The sequence below is a fragment of the Falco rusticolus genome, chromosome 2 (assembly GCF_015220075.1).
Source record: "Falco rusticolus isolate bFalRus1 chromosome 2, bFalRus1.pri, whole genome shotgun sequence".
NCBI classification, from domain to species: domain Eukaryota; kingdom Metazoa; phylum Chordata; class Aves; order Falconiformes; family Falconidae; genus Falco; species Falco rusticolus.
In genome coordinates, this window is record NC_051188.1 from 22,055,137 (window position 1) to 22,078,805 (window position 23,669).

General features: G+C 42.2%; 1 protein-coding gene across 4 annotated transcripts in view; it reads left to right on the forward strand.

Moving 5' to 3' along the window:
* Positions 1-6,897: 6,897 nt before the first annotated feature.
* The window catches only part of CDK8 (cyclin dependent kinase 8), an 83,809-nt gene continuing 67,037 nt past the window's right edge, over positions 6,898-23,669 (forward strand). The window contains exon 1 of one of the 4 annotated variants that reach the window (XR_005102515.1): positions 6,898-7,324. Coding sequence is in view for 3 of the 4 variants with exons in the window: in XM_037376528.1 (XP_037232425.1) it covers positions 7,197-7,324 (128 nt within the window). In the remaining variant the exon portion in view is untranslated. The remainder of the gene's footprint in view (positions 7,325-23,669) is intronic. The other 3 variants (XM_037376528.1, XM_037376527.1, XM_037376526.1) reach the window with 3 other exon arrangements.

The window sequence follows — 23,669 nt, forward strand, 5'->3', positions numbered from 1 at the left end:
AAATAAAGAGCCTTCTGACAAGGACATGCTAACTGCTAAAAGAAAACAAGCTAGGGTAAAATAACTGTGGTAGTAATAGATCAGCGACTTCCTACTCAAATGGCCCCCACCCCAAAGAAGGTGGATCCCCCTGCCCGGGAATCATGCTGATCCAGATTAAAACCAGCACAGTGGGCATGTATTAGCTTGGCATGTTTAGAGTGGACAATAAGGAAGAACTAATCATTAGCTAGCAGATGTTTTAAGAGAACAGAAACTAAATAACAAAGACTGCTAATGTATGCAAAGATAAACAAGAACTGCAGGTAATTGCCCAAGGAGATGAAAAGTACTTCTTGAAGATGCACCAGAGGGAGGAGATTCTGAATGTTCAGAAACCTTACATATATGCATGACGTATAATAAATATGGGACTGCTTGTTGAAACGGTGTGCAAGTTAGGAGGAGCAACCCCCTTTGCACCCAGTGCCGCAATAAACATACCTGCTTTGTAACTCCTCGAGTTTGATTCCGCACGTCAACTGTCAGCACAACCCTAACATCGGTACCGTCATAATATCAATGACCATGGTTATATCTTACTGAATCAGCATAAGACTGCAGCTTCAGTTACTCGAGTATTTGGCACTTTATAATAAATTATGTAAGGACTAAGATTATAATAACTTTCCCCCCCCTTGTTCTTTCTCCTTAGGCCCACATTTTTAAATGGGACATTTTTCCATGAGTTGCTGCTTCTCCTTCCTTCCTTTCTATTTATCTTTTCTTCTGCAGGAATCTCCCTTCACCCTCTCAGTTTCCTACAGTAAGCCATTAATTGCTCAGTGCTGTCACAGAAACTTGTGTTTCAAGCTGTGATTTTAGACATTTGGATTTTCAGAGCCTTAGAATTCACACAAGATGTAAAACCTTTTAGAAATTCCACGTGTTAAATGCTGGTACACTGACAGAATCCACAAACTTTTTTCTTCTGTGTTGCTTCTGCGGATTGTTTCAACACATGTCTGGAGTTGGCAGACTGTGACAGGGAGCACATTTCACATCTCACATAAACTATTTGAATCAGTAAAATTAGAGGATTTCATGAGAAGGATGCTTTAATTATGTAGAAGCACTTCACCCCCAGAATATCCAAATTGCTTATACTTCTGTTCAAGCTTGCTTGCAGATATAAATGAAGTTTGGGTATTTTTTGTGCCACTGGTCTCAATGCGAAGGCGAACCTCACTAATGGATGAGGCGTTCAGAAAGGCTCAGGGCCAGTAGCCAGAAGATACCTCTACTCCCCACTTCAAATACACACCCCAGGATTTCTTCATTCTAGCTGAGAAAAAGGGTTTACACCTGTTTTGTTGAGGTTTTGTGTTAGTTTATGTTCCTTTTGTGCCAGTATGTTGTTTCCATGAGACAAATTAGATGATTGGAGCGTATTCTTAGCACTGAGGCCAGACCAGGGATGACAACTTCCAGCTCGCAGTACTCAAAAAATGGAACCCATGTTGCTATTCATGTTCCTTACCACAGTATGAATAATTAGTATTGTATTAGGATTTTCTTTGCCTGGAGCAACTAAAATAGGTCCTTTCTTAAGATCAATTTTACTTTCATAATAAAAGTCAGAGTATATAAAGTAGTGCCTGGATCCCTCGAATAGTTTCTTCCCATAATTTTTTGTCCTGTTTTTGAATCTCTTCCTCTCATAGTCTGTTTCTAGTAATCATTATTCCACAATCAAACACAGTATCTTCTTTAGTATCAAGCCCACATACAAGCTGCTCACCCGGAAAAGGGTATGTTTTAGATAACAACCCCCCTATTTTTGTACTGAAACCTTATACTGAATTAGTTTCCACTGACCGGTCCTCCAATGCAGAATTTTGTGTTCATGCCCTGTTCATACTGATGTTTCCCAGCAGTACATTATAACTAAGTATAGAATTTGTTGATGTTACACTGTTTTGTTAATACAAAATAACAAAAGCAGATCTTTCCTGGAATACTACTACTACACTGTAGCAAAGCTTTCCATAGTAGACGACTATCTTTGGAGTTAAAATAAAAACAGCCTATGGAGGGCAGCAAACTTCAGGCAATTACTGAGTTTTGCACTAGAAAATCTGGAAATCTGGTTTTGTCTCGTCAACCCTTTAAATTCCTTAGAAAGTAACTTCGTTCTATTATAATTTATTACTTGATAAAAGCAAGGCAGAACTTCATAATCATTTTTTTTTAACTGGGTCTTAGCACATGCAGATGACAGCAAAGTGGTATCATTAAGCTGATGTGTTTCAGAGGAACCTGGATAGGCTGGAGGAATGGGCCATCAGGAACCTCACAAATTCAACAAGGACAAATGCTAAGTGGCAGCACAGACAATGGATTACCGGGAAGTGATTGGGAAGCGATTCTTTCCCGTTGAGTGGCTCTTGTTTGCCTGCATGTGGAATATGATGCCTAATTTGGGGGTCTCCAGTAGAACAATCCTGATATGGAAAACTGATAAACTGGAGTGAGTTCAGGGAGTTCATCATCAAGATGGTCATGGGCTGAAGTACTTGCTGTGCGAGAGGGGCTGTGGGCATCAGGGCTGCTTCAGCAGGGAAAAGGGGCAGCCTGCCCATACTGACATGGAGGTTACTGAAAAGACAGACAAGATTTTTAGCAATTAGAAGGACAAAAAGTTTCACCTTGGGGACAGTCAGGTCAAGGGACGCTGTGAAATCTCCCTCCATAGAGGTTTTCAAGACCTGTGTGGAAAAAGCCACAAGCAACCTGAAGATAACAGTAGCCCTGCTTTGAGCAGGATATTAAGCTAGATGACATCCAGAGGCCCCTTCCAACCTGAGTATTTCTATGATTCTGTTTACTGAAATAATATAAAATAATAAAATAATATTCACTATCAGGGTTTATTTCTCCTCAGGTCTGGCTTTTTTCAATAACAAAAAAATAACCAGGAGTTCATAGGCTGAATTCTCAAGGCCTGTCAAGACTCTTGAGAAATGATTCTCTGGCTTCTTCAGGAGCATAAAACAATAAGGCTGATAGTTACTGTAGGTGGCCCTGAGTCTGGCAAACAGATGTTTCACTGAATGCAAGCACGGCTCTCCTGTACAGCACCTGGATCCAAAGAACTGATTTTGGTTTGTTAATAATTTCCACTCCTGCCAGAATCTAGGATGCCGTGTTACATAAGTGCATCACGAGTCTGATCAACTTTGTAGCAGTTAATCAACTTTATAGTAAAGTACAATTAAGGGCAAAATAATAAAAACAGAAACCAAAACCCCAAAACCCACCACATTGCTTTACATACAAAACTATTTGTAGAACCAGCACTTTATGTACCTGCTTTAAGTAAACTGCATTTTTAAATGCTGCCAGCTGACTCACTCATCTGCACATTAACAATGGCAACGTGTCTGGAAAAGACTCCAACTGTGCAAGTACAATAGTTTGATTTTCTTTACATACAGAAAAGAAAAAAAAAACCCCACTGTATTCTCTTGGCTTCAGCTTTTCCTGGTCTAAGCAAAAGTGGAATATGTATAGCAGGACTGGCCTTTTTTGCACTCAATACCAAGCTGGGAACACCTTAGTTACACTTATAAAGTGTGGCCCTTTAGGGAGATGGAAAACTTTTAGCAGGTAGCCACTCTTGCATGAAAAGTTCTCTGAAAAGCAAAAGTATGTTCCAATTTGGCAAATTAGCAAGTGCAGCAAGTGGACATTCTAAAGGCATTCAGCGTTGCAGGTGATCCAGCTATAAAATACCAAGATGATAATTGAAAAAAACTGAAAAGATACACTTTTCTGTGTTTTTTTTCTCTGTGTATGAAGACTGCAAAACACAGTAGCTTGTTGTACATTCCCCAGCTGTAAGCTTTGCTTCACAAACTCTGATTCTAGCACCGACACCATGACCATTAGCATGCAAACACAAACATGGCAGCTTTGCTTTCGGTACTGCTGCTCCAGCTCAGCTACAGAACTTGCTTTATCTGGTGCCATATCTCAACAGGCACTGTCTGCTTATTAGCACAATCCAGCTGGTTCCCAGACAACCCAGGGCTTTCACCTGAAATACAATTCCGTGCATTCAGAGATGTTTAATGATGTGAACCTTCCCTGATTACTTTCCTCTCGGGACACGGCTTGCTTTGATAACTGTCTCCAACCCTCTGCACATTATCGGTGCTAACATGGTAACAGTTGCTCTTCTATGAAGAACTTGGATTTTCTTCACAGGTGTGGCGATTTCAAACAAGAAATGTCAAACGTGTGTGTGCACAGGAAACATTAGAAAGCACATAAACTTGGAACAGAAGGACATGATAGAGCAAGCCACAGGAAAAAAGAGAAAGAGGAAAGCTCCAAAGAGCCAAATTCAGTAGGACATGTTAAGCATATATTTTTAATTGATTTCTGAGACAGCATGAAAGGAGGGAATACAAAACAAGCAGTAAGAGATAAGAAATCCTACCAATTAAAAAGGCCACTGTGGGAATCTGAGAGTCAACAACAATAGATCATGGCATGGTCATGTCTTTCTTTTTAAGTATGAACCCAGATATTAAACCTTTCCTTGAAATTATATTACACTGTATCAGATTTCTAAAATAAAGCACAAAAATTAGTAAGCTTCCATGAGACAGAATCACAATTTGACCTTGAAATGTCAATATTAATTTCTCATCATTAAAAGATTCAGGTGTGCTTTCTGTTTCAAAGATCTTATGACTTGGGGACCATCCATCTGAATTCATAAAACTGAATGTTGCCCACAGTACAAGTGCCTGAAGTGAAAACATAGTGAAGCAGCAACAAATTTACAGCTACACTTATCTGGAAGGCATATAATCTAAATGTTACGAAAAACTAATGAAAGAAGCATTTGCAGAAAAGCAGACTTGTATAGATTCTTGCAAAAGGACCAAAATCTGAAAGAGAAATTATTTCTATTGTGGTTTGGACTTCTCAGGAGTTTGTCAAAGTATGGAATTCTTTCCAAACAGGTTATGTAAACATGTAAGCATAGTACAGGTCCTCAGAAAGCAAATCTGGGTTCTGTATTCTTGTTTTCCTTTGTGCTCTCTTTTCTTTCTAAGCAGACATTGTTCTTCCTGCACACTGTACAGTGTTTTAGGTCAGGACAGACTAAACTCACCCATTAATTACCATGCAAGAACTGGATCTGTCTGAAGGAGTTTGGATATTTGTTGCCTCCATAGAAGTGATCAGTGATGCAAAGAAGAGTACCAAGTTAGAGAGCAGCGGTTATTTCTACTTCACCCCTCCTTGCTGACAGGACTGAGGGTTGTTGGCTCGCAGGAGATGGTGAATGTGGTGGCTTTGGCCATGCAAGCTTGATTCCTGCCATCCCTGGAAGCCTCCAAAACCAGATCTCCCTGAAGGCAGAGCTGCATTGCTCTGCTCTGGGCTAAGGTGTCTTAATTTTATGAGGTGAATGGCATCTTCCAGATGGCTTGATCTTTATGGGCTGCTGGGCTGCCCAGAGCTGTTTTGGGTTGATCGGTGTAGTGAGGTGCTGGGCAATATTCTTGTGTAATTTAGTTGAGTTGCTGGGCAAACAAAATTTAGTTTTGCTGCTTCTCTCAGTTGCATGTATTTTTTTTAACCCCTACCTAATTGCTTTATCTGAGACACATAATATCCCTAACAACTACATAGCAACACATCGGAGGTCCAACAGTGGCCATCTGACATCAGTCCGATTGAGTGATGTCATCTCATGAGGCTGGCACACCTCTAACCCCAATTTTCAGGAGTCAACCTTAATGTGTAAATGAAAATGGAGATTTGTAAATTAAAATGGAAATTATTTCAGACGGTTTCAGAGAATGTGGTTTCTTCTTTCAGGACCAGGTCCCCCACATCTTCTACATTATTTTGTCTCCAAGTTAGGGATTTGAGTGCCCACTTACTTACCCACACTGCATTCTTGAAATGAAACGTGAAGCATATGTGCATGATTACTAAAAATGCCAAAAGCTGGGCTGTAATTAGAAAGATTGCTATAGATTTAGTTTAGTTACAAGCTCTCTGTTCTATAAAATGACTACCTGGCTTTATGTTGGGTTGCTAACTATGGCTCTGTCAGCCAAAGAGAGGAACTGGAATGTGCTCAGGTAGTTACTGGTCACATGCCAGGGCCTTGCTAAACCTAACAGCTTTTGCATGAAATACTAGGTGCCATGATCCCAATTTGGTCCTGCAGCCACGCAGAGAAAGTTCATTAGCATCTGCCTGTTTCTAGCCCAAAGTTGTGGAATCGTCTTAATTACAACCATGGTAACAGGCCGTCTGGCATGTTGAGCAGGCGGGGACCAATTGCGTCTGCCTGTGCCAACCTGGTGTAAGCTGAAGACCTTAATATTCACAGTAAGCGACCCCCGTAACGACGACAGCCGCAGCTAGTGGTGACTCCCGACACTGGGCCCTGCGCCCCAGCTCTAGCCGCCCGGCCTGGGGTGCTGGCCCGAGGCAGCCCACGGGTGGGGACCACGTGCTGCAGCTGGTGCTGGCAGACTGCTCCAGAGAATAACCACACACACACACACACACACACACACACATGACCTTTGTTAGTCCCACTATCCGAGGCCCTAGTCCCTACCACGGTACCCAGCGCCGCCGCGGCCTCCGCCGCACGCCCCCAGTGGCTGCAGCTCCCGGCATGCAGCGCGCCGCCCAGACTGCAGCTCCCGGCATGCAGCGCAGGCGCGCTCCCGCCCCATCCGCACTACATCTCCCAGCGTACAGCGGGAGCCGCAGGGTATGCCGGGACGGGCAGGGGCGGGGCTCCGGCGCCGGTCGTAGCCCGCCGCCTTCCACGTGGTGCGCTGCCCGCCGCACCCGGGGTCGGGGAGGTGCCCGTGGTTTGCGACGTTTCTTTGCGGCAGCGCGGCCGCCGTATTCCGCCCGGGAGACCGGCTGTTGTGCCGCTAGCTGACGGGGCGGGAAGCGGGCAGCCGGAGGACGGGGCTTGGGAGGGAAGGGAGCAGCCCCGCCGCCTCCCGCCCGCCCCTGGATGGTCCGCGGGGCGGCTCGGGGGTCTCCTGCTGCTGCTGCTGCTGCTGCCGCCCGGTCGCGGCGGGGCGGGGCGCGGCGGGGTGCGCGGCGGTCGGGGGCGGCTCGGCGCGGCGCGGCTCGGGGCGGCGCGGCGGGTGCTGAAGATGGACTATGACTTCAAGGTGAAGCTGACCGGGGAGCGCGAGCGGGTGGAGGACCTTTTCGAGTACGAGGGCTGCAAGGTGGGCAGGGGCACCTACGGGCATGTCTACAAAGCCAAACGGAAGGACGGGTGAGTGAGGCGTGGGGCTGCCCCGGCCCCAGCCGCGGTCTTTCCGCGCTGCCCCACATCCCCCGTTTCCCCGCGCCGCCCCCCCCAGCCCTCCGCCAGCAGCCCCACGGGCCTGCGTGTCCCCCGGCCCCCCGCGCCGGTGCTCCCCCGGCCCGGCCGTGCTTGCTGCCGGTGCCCGCCCCCCCCCCCCCATCCCCTTCGGCCTGGCCGTGCTTGCTGCCGGTGCCCCCCCCCCCATCCCCTTCGGCCCGGCCGTGCTTGCTGCCGGTGGCCCCCCCCCCCCCCGCCCCCCAGGCCAAGCCCCGTCGTGTGTCTCCCGGGCTGTGCCCGGCTCCCCGGCGGTCGCTCCGAGCGCTCCCGTCCCCCTCAGCGTAACGCTGGGGCCCGCTTCGTGTGGGTTTTGGGGGAAAAATGGTAGTTGGGGACGACGCTTTGCGGAGTTTCATTGTGAGTAAACGAGTAGTCACTTCCAGCCTGACTCTGGGCTCCGAGAGCGAGGTTTCATTCTTAGCTTTTTTTTTGTCTTTTCTAATGCTTTTTTGTCTGACTTATTACTTGTAGTCACCATTTTGGGTGGTTTTGGTGGCTGCTTCAGGAGCCCAAGCCTGCTGGTCCTTCTGGGGCTTTAGAACGCTTCGTAAGATCTTTTATGCGCAGCCGGTTCTCGGTGCAGACCCGAGTACGTGGATTTCTTTGCATAAATATTTTAAAGAAAGATCTAGCAAACTGTCATTTAGGTTTCCCTCATCCGTGACATGGCATCACTCGCTGAACAGCAGAACAATGGGAAGTAGGGAGCAGAAGACGCAGGAGAGGCACGGCTTGTTCTTGTAACAGGTCCTAAATTTTACAGTACATCCCTTCCTTCTGTTACGGTCTCATCAGGGTGGTGCTCTGCGTGCTGTCATTTAAAGAAGGTGTATGTTAAAAGTCTGAGCATTATTTTTACATTTGATAAATAAAATAAAAAAAACTTTTAAAGCAGGCTGTGGTCAGTCATGGCTGGAATGCGACCCGGTTCTGTTTACATAAGCTTTAATTCTAGAAATGCTTTAGCCATTACCTGCAGAATGGTTGTAATGGGAGTGGTTGCACCTTGGCTTGTCTTAAAGGTGCTGCTATTAATTGCAGCACAGTTACTTCAGTGTGAATTTTTTTTTTTTGCTGATATGAGTCAGCTAACTACTTTTCTGCTCAAATTTTACATTTTGAGCTTTCAGACTGTTCATAGGAGGAATCTTATCTTACTGTAACAGATGGAGTCTGAAATCATGGGCTAAATGAACTCAGTGGATGTTTTGTGCTCATTTGTGGGCATTCTACATGCGCTTTATGGACATTTTACTGGGGTGGTCTGTGGACTAAGGGACTGATACTTGTGTATCATTTGAAAAGATGGGAAGGGTGGTGGTGGTGAACGAGGTTGTATTGTATAGTGTGGTACTTGAGCGTGATGTAAACGGTATGGAATAAAGGATGGAGCGTGTGCTAGTTTTGGCCAGGACAGAGTTAATTTTCTTCATACCAGTTAGTCTGGGGCTGTGTTTTAGGTTTGTGCTGAAGATGGTGTTGATAATACAGAGATATGTTAGCTACTGCTGAGCAGTGCTTATGCAGTGCCGAGGCCTTTTCTGCCTCTTGCCCCACCCCCCTAATGAGTGGGCTGGGGGTGCACAAGAAGCTGGGAGGGGGACACAGCTGGGATGGTGGAACCCAGCTGACCAAAGGGATATTCCGTACCCTGTGACATCATGCTCAGCATGTAAAGCTGAGGGAAGAAGCAGCAAAGGGGGGAACTTCGTCGTTAGGTTGTTCTGCCTTCCCAAGTAGCCATTAGGCGTGCTGGAGCCCGGCTTTCCTGGGGATGGCTGAACACCTGCCTGCCCATGGGCAGTGGGGAATGGATTCCTTGTTTTGCTTTGCTTGCGTGTGCGGCTTCTGCTTTACCTATTGAACTGTCTTTATCTCAGCCCGTGAGTTTTCTTAACTTTCATTCCACCGATTCTCTCCCCCATCCCATGGAGGGGAAGTGAGCAAGCGGCTGTGCAGTGTTAGTTGCCAGCTGGGCTTAAACCATGATAGAGGGGAAGGGGAATAAACTGTTGTGTGGTAAGCTATTGCTTCAAGCCACCTTACATGCAGATACTGACTTTGCTAGCACAGCTAGCTCTGGTTTCAGCATTGATAAGGAGACCTGTAATACGAAGAATAGATTGAGGTACTGGAAGATATGACTACATTTCTAATGTTCGTGTCAGGCTTTTTGCAGCTGTTCAGCAGGTTGGACCGCAGCAGTGTGTAGGGAATTCAGGATGTGATACTGCTGAAGCACATCGTCAAACACATTTTTGGTGAAATTGTCAGCCTGCTTGTTTGCAAGAGTGTGTTTAGAGTTGCTGGTGGCAGTGCCATTTTGAGAAATTTTAGAAAAACTGGAATCACGTTACTCAAAGGTAGCTTTACAGTGGAATTTGCTCAGTTTTTTAAGTATGCGTGATTTTAAATCTCTTTTCTTGGTGAGGGGGGAATCAAGGTATGGTATTTGATTAAAGTTTGCAGAAAAAAACAAACCAGGTGAGCAATGTATGCTGTCTCCTTATTTTTGCCTTACTGTTCATTTAGTGCCTCCTTTCCCTAGTATTTCCCGTTTCCCTCCCAAATATCTGAAAAATTTCTGTTTTAAATATGCTCTGTAGTTGCCCTTGGGCAATCACTAAAATATGTAAAATGGAAAGATCTATAACTTTTTGTAGCTTATAGTATACTTGTATGTATGTGATACTAAATTATATGGATGGAATTGGGATTGAACTTAAACATTCCATTTACATCCCTTTACCCAAAGAAGTCCATTAAATTGCAAAAGCAAATTGTGATAATATTTTGTTTTCCTGAAGCTATGGTAATGTATGGATGGATGTTATATCTTGCAGCGGGGAGTATGTGAGACAGAGTTTAATGTTTGTATACTGTTATATGCAAATATTGAAAAAAATACTCATACATTATTTCAGTATTCCCTGAATTGTATGTACTAATGGATGAATAACCTGCTTTTTTAGTTGCTTATATAGCTCAAACTTTCTTTTCATTTGAAGTTGTTTGCTGTCTTTCAGTTCATTTTCATAATTTTTCCCTTGAAGTTATAAGTTTAAAGCAGACTTTAGGTGATTCTAATTCTTACTTCAAATGGCATGAATCTTTTAAGTCTAAAAATTGTGATGTATATTAAAAGGGTACTTTGCAGAATGGGTTGCAGAGCTGCAGATATTTCGTTAAGAATATCGTGGCAGCTTTTTCTTGAATGACATCTTCATGTGGATGTCTAATGAATAGAAGAAACACAGAAAAGAACTAAACTTAAAAAATTTAGTTTGTGCCAACGTATATGCAAAAGCCCTCTGTGATAAAAGTCCAGTTTAAGAGTAGTAGGAGCTAGTGTCTTTAGTATGACTGCAGTGTTCACCTTTTTTTTGATTGTTTTTACAGCTGCCTCTGAGGTGCAGTATGGCGATTCAAAACTAGATAGCAGCTGCGTGTCCTAATTGTAGGAAGTTCATTGTATGCCATTGAAACTACATGGAAGTGTTTTGGAGGACAGTCTTCCAGGGAATATGGATGGAGTGAGAATCCTTCTAGTGAGTGAAAGATGTTCTGCGGTGTGTGCTTTAGTGAGCTGATGAGGATGTGACCAGGATTTCATGCCCTGCTCCAACAAAAAAGCCAGTCCAGCCCTGTGGTGCTCTTTGCCATAGGGTGAGGCTTGGGGTCTTGACTGGTCGGTCTTAAAGGGTTATCGGGTGCATTTCCATGGAGGTTTCTTACATATTAGTTGCCAAACTTGACTCAGCTAAACATCAAATCAGCTGAGTAACCATGTCAAGCATTGCAGCTGAGCTCTACCTGGTGTATTGCCTAAAGCAAAACTACATTCTGTTCTCAAGTGTTGATTTTAATCCCTCTTATTTTTAAATCTGTGGGTGAATCTTCCGGGCTTCTTATTGAATGGTGCTGTTTTTTTGGTTTTTTTTTAATCAGTGCGGTACCTGCAGTGGGCTCTAAAACCTGTTTGGAACAAACTGTATGTGAATTGATGGCGTTTATTTTTATAGTGGGAAGGTGTACAAGAAGGCAGTAGACTCTTAACGGCGGACAGTGGGAAGGGAATGTAGGTATGGCACGTGGAACATCAGTCTTCAGATAAACAGTTGCTTGTCTCTAGTGGTGGTAGGATAGTTTAATTTTTTTTTTTTTTATTTGGTCTAGAAAATGTCAGTTGTTTCCTTCACAAAAGCTGCTTTGCATGCCACTTGGGTCCTCCTGGAGAAACATTGCTCAACCCAGTTACTAAACATACCTATCTGACTTGTGCTGGGCTTGGAAAATATGCCAGCAGATTTTAGTTTGTTAGACTATCATACAGATTTTGTTAAATTTTTTTTTTTGACTGGATCAAGCACCTTCAAAGCTCACTAGGAACTGAGTGCCAGGTACAGGCAGACCAAGGTGGCAGGACACTAGGTGCTGCTTGTGCAAGCCCGGCAGCCCGGCTGGTGCAACACACCAGGTACATGCTCTCCTGGAGCTGGCAACATGTGCTGGTCATGTGCTGTTGCCGAAGCAGTACCCAGTTTTAATGGCTTTGGTCTTGCACTGCTTCCTTTTGTTCACTTTCTTCTCCCTTCTGTTTTTATGATACAGCTATAGTCTGAAATCTGAGAGAGAAGCCAATTTTGTGGGACAAAGCTGTTTCAGTGGCAATTTGGACTGTTTCCAAATATTCATTTTTCCTGTTTAATCTGATGTGGTTTGGATGAGAATAAGAAACTATTGAATGTCACTGTTAGGCAATATCTAATTTTTTAATTACAACAAAAAAAAAGATAAAATTGAAGGTCTCGAACTATAGTAACATCTCCTGGTGCTTTGGAAGCTTTTCTTAATCTCTCAGAGAGTCTTAAGTTGTGAGACGCAGTTGATGGGGAGCCAACAGTAAGAAAGCTAGTGCTCTGTCTCCTAGCCACTTGCAGGAGCTGTGAGGGGTGATGTACATCCCAAACACAAGTGTAGTTGGAGATAATTTTTTTTTAAATTTTGTTATTATAGTTCTGTGTTGGAAGTATTGCTGTAGGCAGGGGGGACGGTTTTCTTCATTTGGACATACAGATACATTGTGATTGAAATGCATTTATGTGCTGGACTTCTTGTATGCTTCAAACCATAAAATCCATATTCACCTTGTTTTCTTGAGGGTCTGTATGAATTATATAAGAAACAAAATGGTGGACAGCGAGTGGATGTCCAGTAAATTACTGGTTTCCTTAATCTCTAATACAGTATGTAGTAGTTTCTACTTATTGGTTAAAAAAATATTGCAAGAATGATGAAGATTCTCTCTCAAATTTTTGTATAAAGAGAAACTGAAGAGATTGAGATTCCCTTAGGAAAAAAGATAAGGCAGAACATGTTTAAGTTAAAATAATGATTAGTTTGGGTAATGTGTAAGATCCTGGTGCTGGCTTTATTTCACAATATTTGAAGAGAGGCATGTGGAATATTTTTGTTGAAAAATAAGGAAATATTTTAATGCAGTGTACATAAACTGTATAATCTGTTGTCAAAGGAGAAAGATAAGAGCTTAGTGTTTGTTCTGTAATGTTATCCAAAAGTCCCTTGTGACTAAGGGTTACAACAAGTTGAATGGTCTTCAGCTGTGGAAGTTAGGCTGCTGTGTTAGAGATCAGACTAAGCTGTTAGGTGCATGCAGAAGAGCCTAGCTTTTTTTATTGTAGTAATTTAGGGTATTTTTTTTTTTTTTAGATGTTTAGCCCTTCATAAGATTGATACCAGATTAGTTCCTGTTTGTGTTAGGGTTATATATTGAGTTATGTCAGATCATAGAACACTTATTTTGTCAATGTTGATGTCAAACTGATTTTTAGTGAGAGGTACAATAAGTTTGGGAGTACCACAAATAGAGGTAGTGAGTCCAGTGACAAATCTTACTTGGCAAGCAGTGGAACACCACGTCTGGACTTAATGCATTGTGATGAGTTCTGTGCTGAGCCTTTGTACAATTTATATCATGAAGTACATGCTGTTAGTTTTCACTTCAATTGTCTTCCCTCAGTCTACTAGACATGAGGGTTTTTTCCTTTTCTCTTTTTTTGCTCAGTGTTTGTGTGTGTTAATTTTAACTGTTTAGAACGGAAGGGGTGGTGCAGATTGCTGGCAGGCAGCGAGAGCTGTGGAGCTGGCATGCAAGCCTTTGGCTTCTGAATCATGTCAACAATAGCATGGAATTTCTAAATGCCATGGAGTTTATTTATGTATGTAATATGTGGTACTATCTTTTTAAAATACATGCCCTGAGTCTCTTTTGGAGCCATTACCACAGTAGTTACAAAGTTCCTAATTAAGCTATATCTACATAATGAGGTATGCGTGCTGTATTGCATGAGGTGTTGTGCTCTTTAATTTTTCTGGTAAACCACCCATGTAACTGTCTTCCCATCTGCTTCCTTTCCTTCTTGCCTGGTTAGGTGGCTCCAAGTTATATAAGTTTTTAAGGTCATACAGTTGAATGAGTCCTGCTGTGGTCCTTGGACTTTATTTGGTGTGATGTTTTATTATCTTGTCACAGATGTGTTGATTTATTTTCAATAGCCTGCAGCAAACAGAGTTAGTGTTTCTTTGCTGCCGGAAGCCTTTGGCAAGTGCAGAGAGGAGGGTGTGAGAATAGTGTTGCAAAACACTGAAGTTCTCTATCTGCTATTATCTTGGATTTATAAATTAGAATAACATATGTAAATAATTGGGGCATGTACTGCTGTGCTTGATTTCTTGTGGGGAAATAGGGGATAGTTTTTGAGGGTGCTGATTATAGAGAAGGTGCATTTCACCAGAGGATGCTGCTCTTGGCCAAATGGCTGTGATGCAGTATGTTCAGTCTAGCTCTTGGGTATTCTTTGATTCTGCTGGTTTAAAGTCTTTTTGGAGTTCAAAAAAACCCCAAACCCAATAACCACAAAACAGAGATGTCCTTTATTACTGTTGGAATCTGAAGAGCTGTAACATGCAGACTGCTGTAGCAGAAACCAAAAAATCTCTTGTTTCTTAAGAATACTTGTTACACTGAAATTTGGGAACTACAGGGAAACATAATGTGGTTCAATAGCTTGGATTTGTCTGTGGCAAATACATACGCATGCAACAGCATGCAGTGGCCACCATGGTGATGTGTGCTTCCAGATCACAACCCAGGTGTGTCTATTTTGGCATAAAAAGGTGGTTGTTCTGCCACTCTGAGTATCAAAATAGTTACAAAAATCTGGCTCTGTGTTGAATTTGCTGACTTACAAGCCATTCATTGGTGTGCCTGAAATAGCAAAAGCAGATCATTCTGAATAGCCAGTTAATACCGAGATGCTTCCATATTCCACCAAAAATCATTTTCCATAGACAAGTAGCAGGGCAATGAGGAACATGACATCAATTGAAAATGTCTGGGTAGCAACATCTTCAAAGCAAAATACTTCTTCACCCCCCACAATGGCTTTCTTGAACAAGATTCTTTCTTTCTACTATGGACCCTTATCACTGGAGTTGTGATTATGTGGAATGAAGACTGGGGCTGCTCTAGTCAGATGAACCGAGCATGCGAGGCAGTGCACAGGTTGCTGGTGTGGACTGTGCCTTCCCTCCTCTGCTGTGGTTAATACATTAGGTGCAGCTCTATTCCTTAAGGGTGTGGTCTCCTGTTATCTTCTTTTATTTGATTTTAAACATAAAATTAGTTTAGTGAGAACAGCTAAACAGGGTCATGAGTATTGGCCCTAACAATTGGCAACCAGTATCTTTTTCCTTAGCAGAAATGCTAGGCTCAAGCCCCGAAAGGAGACACCTCATGCAGTTCACAAGATCTTCTTTGTTGTGCTATTTTCAGTCTTTGCCATTTGCCTGGTGTGCTGTTTTTTTTGTGTCTTGGAACAAGATGTTTGCCATGTCTGTATTTTTGCTGTGCAGCTTGTCTTTCAAGCTTGGCTCTGGCTCTTAATTCCATAGGATCATCCTTTCATTTGAAAGTGGGATGTTAATCTGAATTTTCCTACAGGAGTCTGTAATAGGAGTGGTAAGTGGACTTCTCTAGCTTCCTTTTATGGCTGCGTTGGAAGCAGCAGAAATGCGAGTTATTTGTTGCAGTGATGCTCACATAAGAGTATGCTGATTGGGGGTGGGTGGAGGGAAAGTCATAAATAACTGAGCGGTCTGGTAGTGTCTTCTGTTGGGAGATTATAAGAAGTGGTTCAGGTTTTTAAAATGAAGGTGCTGTTGGTTACAGACAGACAATTGAAGCTTCCCAAATAGTTCTTTTCCCTCTAGACTCCTACATGTATTATAAAACTCTGTTTGCAGTGTCAAACCTAATGCCACATTAAGCTAATACAAAAAGAACAAAATGGAAACGGCTGATAAACATCAATGACTGTAGAATGTCACGACTGAAAGCAAATTGTAGGAGAGTTGGTGCTTGTGTGTTTTTTATTTAATTGTCCTCTTGTATGTGCTAAAAATGGGCTCTTATGCAGGTACTTCTCTGTAAGGAAAAACATTTTTGATAGACTGCTGCAGTGTGCTGCGAACTGTTGTGTTACATTTTTCAGTCACTTAGAGTATGATTCCTGTCGGGTTTTGTATCCTGTCTGTGTCTACAAACCTCTGAAAAATTCAGAGGGAACCTCAGGGCAGAACAGACTGCTCCATTTCCTTGCCTACCCACATAAAGGCTGCGTAGTCATCAATGGTGCCCAAAAGAGTGGATGTGGGGGTGACATTCTGCGCTGAAGCAAGCGCTGGAGGTGAGAGACAAACATGAGTTGTCCTTAGATATCAAAAGGTGTCCAGTGGCATGCTAGGAATGATGTACTACGCTGTCTGCTTCTGGGATGGTAGTGCAGAGTATGTGCAGGTTTTGGGTCCACTGAAAAGTGGTGGATGCTGTGGGCTGTGCACTGTTAAGGAAGAGGAGGTGAACTTGGAGCTAAGTTGTCCTTTAGGGGAAGGTGAGAAAAGAAAAAGTGGAGGTGGCTGGGAGGCTCTGCAGGGTTCAGGAGCTCAGAGCTTGGGCATAGTACCTGTATGGGAAAGCACCTGTTTGTACAGCTAGACTAGGTGGCGACTATGGCAGTGTATTCTTCTTTGTGTTAACAAACAGCCTGGAGACAGGGAGAAAAATGGAGCTGGAAACTTTCCCGTGTCTGAAATCAGTGATCAGTGTAGAGCAGCACTGGGTTTCTGTCACAGGGAATGAGTAGGAATGGAGAGGTGAGTCAGGATACAATCCTGAAGGTCTCCTGGAACAGGAGGACAGATCTTGCAGCTCTTGTTTCCAGCACTGAGTTTTGAGAATCCTGACAGAAATTATGGGAAAACCCTGAACCTGGCCTGGAAGGAGCCACTTAAATCTGGGAGCGGGAGGAAAATAGTAGCATTAAAGGATAAATCTAACTTGGTGCATTTGAGGAAGTGTACTTAGAGAACAAAAGTTCAGGTAGGTAAGCAAGGAAGTGGTAAATACAGTGTAGGTAATTTGCAGTGCAGTAGCAGTTTAATCAACAGGTTGAAAGCAGATTTTGAGAAGGCATTTCCTATATTGGGTAAGGTTTGGTCCTTTGTTTTACAAAGGAAAGGTGGTGGTGTTGTCTGCCTTGCTTTTAAGGGTGAGTGTGATGAGACTAACATCTTTCTGCAGGAACTTTGCTGGCTTTTGTGGATTCTTAAAGAATAACCTGTAGTGGATGAGTATCCAGATGCCTTCCTTAACTGTTTTGCTGATTTTAAACAATACTGTTGGTGTTCTTTGCATGTGATAACTGCTTTGTGGAAAATACAGCTTTCGGATATTTCTGCAAAAGCATCAGAGATGTCTTAACCTTAAGGAAAAAAAAGAGAATATTAATCTTACAGCTACACATACTGATAACCTCTTTATTTCTGAAACTGTTAAAGCCTGAAGAATGCTGTGGCTGTACACAGACCTTGTATAAAGAGATCTGAGGTACTAGCTGCTTTTGAGATACTGGAAAATTGAAGATGGACTTGCAGCCTTGCTGTCTTAGTCACACATGCTGCACTAGTTTTGGTTGCAACTTTTTGTAGCTTGAGCCACAGTGGCGTAATGGCATCTATGAAACCTGTTATGTTGTTGTTTTTTGGTGTTTTTTTTTTTCTCCTACCCAAGGCTTTTGGCTTTATTGTGGAATTATCCACTGTCTAAATGCAAATTCAGATTGGAAGTATACTTGCAGCTAGGGCTGTCTTCTACAGTGAGGTAAATGTGTTCTGCAAAAGTAATAATCTGCATGTCTTCTGCTAGTCTGCTGCCATGAAGAACCTTAGATTTGATGAGCTCAAATGACTGGAGGTGAAAATGTGCTTTCTGGGTATATGTTGGGGGAAGAGGAACTGCCACATCTAAAGCATTTGAACTATGACAAAACGGCCTATGCTAAAGGGATGTTAAATCTCATTCAGAATTCTCATTTTGAAACGAAGCAAGCCTGTGAAGATTGTTTAATCAGTATATAATTGGTGGTCTCTCTTATTCTTGTTTAAAATATTAACAAAGTAAGCCAGCACTTTGTTTTGTAATGTTCTAAAATACTCAGAATTGAGGATTCTGAGTTCATGTAGATGATGTTAATCAGTTCACCCTTCTCTGTTAAGTCTTGGAAGTGCTTTTTAAGGTTCAATACAGATGAAATTTATCTAAATTGTTTCAGGCAAGGTAATGAAGCTGGGGCGGGAGCATCAAGATATTTAACTCTTCTGCTAATAAAAGGCTTGCTTTCTTTCTGGTGTCCTTCCACTGTAAGGCAGTCTTCAGTTTAGAGAAGCCCATCTTGTGTGAATCGGTAGGAATAAAGTTTCAGTTCCAGGCTTCATTCTGCCAATGCTCTTAACTCTCATGCTCCTCTCCCCCCCGCTGCCCCCCATCTTTTCTTTGCGAGCTTGGCAAGTAATGCTGTATGTTACTGCTACATGCAGGCTGATAACCATTCAGGAGGGTTTTGTGTTCTGGCTGGCTAGCCTGCTGTTCTCTCTTGTCTCCTCTGAGGCTCAACAAATGGTTTCTGAGACCTTGTCAAGCCCCCATAATAGCACATTTGGGATTACAGCATAGCTTTATTCATAGCTACCATTTTTTGTTAGGTACAAGGCCACTTGTGAACTAGTTGCTGACTTTTGTGTATTATTGGCTTCCCATTTGAGGAACAGCTATTTAAATGAATATATTGAATTTTGTACAGAAGCATATGAAGTCCTTAGCTTATATAGGAAAGGTACTGGATAGACAATTTGAATGTTCTCTGTAAAAAAAAAAAAAAAAAAAAAAGGCAGAATTCTACTGATTTTGCCCTATTACATGTGTTTTGCATATGCTAGTGAAAGACTGACATAAGCATGTGAAGATCAAGATGCCAAACAGTCTTTGTAAAATTAGATGCAATAATTGAGCAAAAAGATACTGCTGTTTAGGCAATAGCTTCAACTGTGTCTTAACTACCTTGAGTGTTAAGTGATAGTACATCAAACCATATTGTGCAGTCAGTTTAGAATTTACAGGGAAAGAACTACAAACCAGGATTAAAGCTGCAGATACTTTCTTTAAAGGACAAAATGTTCAAGAGACCATAGTGATTTTCTCAACTAGAGATGATGGCCTAAACATCCAAAATTAAAATTAGTCTTGAAAAAATGCACTTTTTGCAAATGGGGAAGAACACAACTAAAGGTCATGGAAACAATCTGCCTGTTTTTCTGGGAAAGCTCTGTTCTGTGTGCTTGTAACACTTTGCATACAAGATGTTGACATTTGAATAAAGGACACTTGAGAGTTGCACTAAAAAAGAAGACTCAATTCATTGCTGTCTGTGTGAATAGTACCTGCGGCTGAGAACTTGGAATACGAAATGGTCTGAATTGCAGCAAACCTCTGATTCTACCTTGTGTTTCTGGCCAAGATGCGCTTTCTGGGAGGGGCATAGCCTTACTCTGTGAGGGGGAGCCCTAACTGCAGTGTACTTTCGATTACGGTTTGCATTCAGACGTTGGAAAAATCTCACAATGAAGCCTTGGAAAGTAAGGTTTCATCAACTCTGTTGTTCTCACAGAACTACTGTGCAAGGCCTGGAGCATAACGAAAGCAACTGGAGCAAGCTGTACTTGGGTGGACTTCAAGATAGCAGGGCGGCAACTTTGTCCACAAGTGTAATTTGAATCTTACCTAACTTCTTGTACTTGAACTGCTTGGCATTCAAAATGTCTCTTTTCTTTTTGGGTGAATGTCAATCCTGTTTAAGCAGCATTGAACAAAAAAAACCCTTCACAAGTAAATGTGCTAACAGCACCAGTCACTGTTACATATTATTTCAGTTTTAGAAAAGCTCAGCTGGAAGCTTATATGACTGGCACATGAGTGTCAGATACTGAAAGAGTCAAAAAAAGAGAAGCTATTGCAACACTGAAAGCTCTATGGGTAGAATTGCAGGCACGTGTAAGGAAGAAAAATAGCATTAGGACTGCGTTTCTGTCTGCGTAACTAGTTTGCCTATGTGTGTGAGATCAGGAGGCTACAAAGCAGAAAATACAGCAATGAATGGGTTATTAAGTAGATGTCAGGGAGAGATGCCAAGATGGAACTTTGGGACGGTGCATAGCTATTTACCGAAACAGCTAGTCAGGGCACTAGCAATGGGAGGATTGACTTGAGACTTGGCCTGTGGTAGGATGAAAGAGCAGATTTAAACTGTTACTGCTGAGGGATGTTTGTGACAAACATGGTTTGTACCTTTCTCCTGGAGGGATGCTGAATCTACACAAAGTTAAGAAATCTGCTTGAAGTACCACTTAACTGCAGTTAAAAAAGAAAAAAAGGGAGGTGATAGCTGCTTAAAGCTAAAAGAGAGCCAAGAAGGTGAAACGTTGCAAGCTGCTTGGGAACCATTTTTGAAGCTTCGCGGGGTTCTCGGTGAGTATGTATCACTCATGAAGACATAATGTAAAACTGTCAATTAAAAAAATTGTGTCATGATGAAATAGTAAAGGAAACCCTTGGGAGTGAAGATATATTCTTTGAAAAATTGTCTTCTATGAATGATGAATATAGAAATAGAAGGTAAGTGACAGTAGGCTACCTGTAAAACTAGTGTGAGAGCCTCCCTGGCAACCTCCTCCCCATGTAAGCCCTCAGAAACACACACATGAGCTCCCCCCACCTTGAGAAACTATTTGAAAAGAGCAGGAAATTAATTGTCCTTTTTCTCCCTCTTTTTCTCATGCATCAGTAGCACAATGCTATCTGTAGAACCAGAGCACCGCTGACCTATAAAAGGAGTGTTGAGAAGATGAAATGACAGCAAGAGAAAAACTGTGGTTTTGTCTATGCATTGTGAAAGAAAGAATTGGAGGTGAAGGATCGCATTGGGGTTTTGTCTTAAATTGCAGTGTTTGGGGAAGGGGCTATTTGGACAAACTGAAGAGCAGTTGGCAAGATTGGCACATCTGAAGGAGTTCAAGAATGAAACAAGCAAGTTAGTAACTACACAGTATAACCCAGTGCTTTAAATTGTCCCAGTCATGGAAGACTGGAAATGGGCAGTGTTGATAACAGTTTTTAAAAGGACTTCTTGGAAGAGTGTAAAGTATTAACTAGTAAGCTGAACCAAGATCCGAGATAGCGGACATAGGAAGAGTGCTGAGGTGAAGAGGCAACAGCCTTACAAAACACATTCAACATCCCCCTAAGCCTATTAAAATCCTTTGACTCTCAGAAATCTGTGCTGTTCGAAAGTTTTGTTCGGCAATCACTTGTCATAATTAGTTGGGATACAGCTTTGCTGATGAGTGAGTGTTAGTTGGGGTAGTGATAGCAAGGATTGATCATGAAGACTTAGCCCTCAATATCACAAAATCCTCTCCGATAATACATCGTATTGATGTGAAGGGATGTGTATAGGAAGACATTTCTTTCTTTACACGCAATGGTAGCCTCTGAATTTACTATTATTTAAGGAAAAGATTTTGGTGTTTGTAACGATGGTTTTATGCAAGTACTAGCTCAGTGCAAGTAATTGCTAAAAAGCAGAGAGAATCATAGGACTTGCTAGCAATGGAGCGGAGCACGAAACACTGTGTCATTGTTGCTGTAAATCCTGTTTTCAGTATTGTAGGCGCTTCTAATCCCTTCATCCCAGTCAGGGTATAATAGACCTAAGGAGCGCCAAGAAGGACACTCGGGAATGTGGTGCAGTGCCTGTATGAAAACTTGAGTCATTTCCATAGGCAAGGACTTTCCTGTCTCTGAGAGTGGGGGACGGGGAGATCTCTAAAATCTTGAGTATCCCCAAGAAGATAGGAAACAGTTTTTCAGTGACGGGATAGATTTATGAAAGATAAATCCATTAAGGGCTATTAAATAAGAAAATATCACCTGTGTATCTGTAGCTCCTATAGTAGTATGTTTGTGACTGTTAGGTGAATTTGTGGCTTAAAAAGCTTAACCATAATAGTTTTTGAAAGCAGCAAATAGGTTGTTTCCTCCATGTAAACCAAATAATTTCACAGATTTGACTACTGAAGAAAAATCTACCAAAAGTAGAAGTTACGCAATGAAATGATGTTTAGACCAGTGCTTTAACACTGTTTGTTGTTTAGTTTTCAGAACAGATGCTTTGAAATGCTCTGCTGTCTTTATGCAGCTTCTTGTTTCTGAAATGGTACAAATATTGAGGTGACTTAAGAGCAGTCTTGGGGAAGAAAAGTGCAAATGAAATATGGCAGTCTTTCCCTTTATAAGAGCATTTGCATAGGTACCTCTTGTATTGCTTTATATAAAAGTACTGGTAAGACTGCCATGTCCTTTCAAAAAGCAGCATGGAGCTTTGAGTCTGGAGTACGGTAGTACTGCCCATCAACTACTCTTCTCATAGGAATGATCTTCATAACTGTGTGGGTTTAAAACTTAGATTTTAGGCTGGCTGTGGGAGAAGGGAGGAGAAGATGCTTAATCAAATCCCAGGGATTCTTGCTTCTGTGGAACTTTTGTGCTAGTGCTGATTTCAGGGCTATGTGTGGGGATTAGTTTGTTTTAAATTTAATTCCTCATTTAATTTTGGCCAGCTATACTCCCTGTGGTTTCACCACCACCAGAAAGCAAGGAGTGATATGAGTGGCATCTTGCTTTTTCTCCTCCATCTCTACCTTTCCTCCCTGTTCCTTCATTGTCTTTTGCTCTTACACATACTTCAGTGGTGGTTTTGATATTCTTCATACCCCACTGTAGACTAAAGAGAATTTGTTAACACGGGGAAAAAAAAAAGTTGGTAACTTTTTGCTGAATGCAGGAGGTGAATCATGTCATGAAGGAGTGTGGCACAGATCAGAGCTGGTGTAAGAGAGATTTTCTGTCTAGGAGCAGCAAGGCAAAGATGTCAAGAAAAGGCTTTTCTTTTGACAGCAGCAAATTCCTAGATCAGAAGAACCACATGTATAGTGTAGCATTGAATTTACTTGGTTACTTTGAACTTCTTGCCAAATGACATGTTGTGGTGAGAGGTGTTAATTGAAAAAAAAATCAAAGAACAAAAGGAATAAAGTGAATTGGTGATTGCCATTCACCAGGTAGTATCAGCTGTCTCCGAAGCCCTGGTGTTTGTTGGCTTGCTGTTGATGGTTTTTCTCCAGCTGTGGAAATGACCTTTTCTTTACCCATGAAAAGGTCTCATTATTGAAGGATTTGTTTTGAAGTAGAAAATACTCAGCATAAGCCTTGCTATCTGATAAGAATAATGATGCTGTTCTGGCACAGCAATCTTGCTGTGTCCTGTAAGTGTTTTGGGGATGGCAAAAGTATGAATGTCTAAGTTAGATCCTTAATAATTCAGTTTTGTTACTGTATCTTCCCCTGCAATAATTTTTTTTTGTGTAAGCATTTTGGTGAGTAATACGGCTTTTTATTTTCACATGACATGTTGTAAACTTAGATCAGAGTCCTTGAAATGTGCTTCAGACACAAACTGTGTTCCTTGTACTCATCTGTCCTTTTGTAAAGGTTTTTTTTTGAGCTTTTTCTTAGAGCACACCATATCTAACAATTGCATACTAAGTGTTGATAAGACCTAGTCACACTGAAACTTTACTCTCAGGTTAAAATGTATGATTTTGAAGAGGAGGGTAACAGCAAGAAGAGCAAACTGGCTTTTTTTTTTTCAAGCTTGTGAATATGCTGTGTTCTACCTGTTTGCATTTTTGTGCATCATGTACATACCTTCAAAAGGGGAAAAAG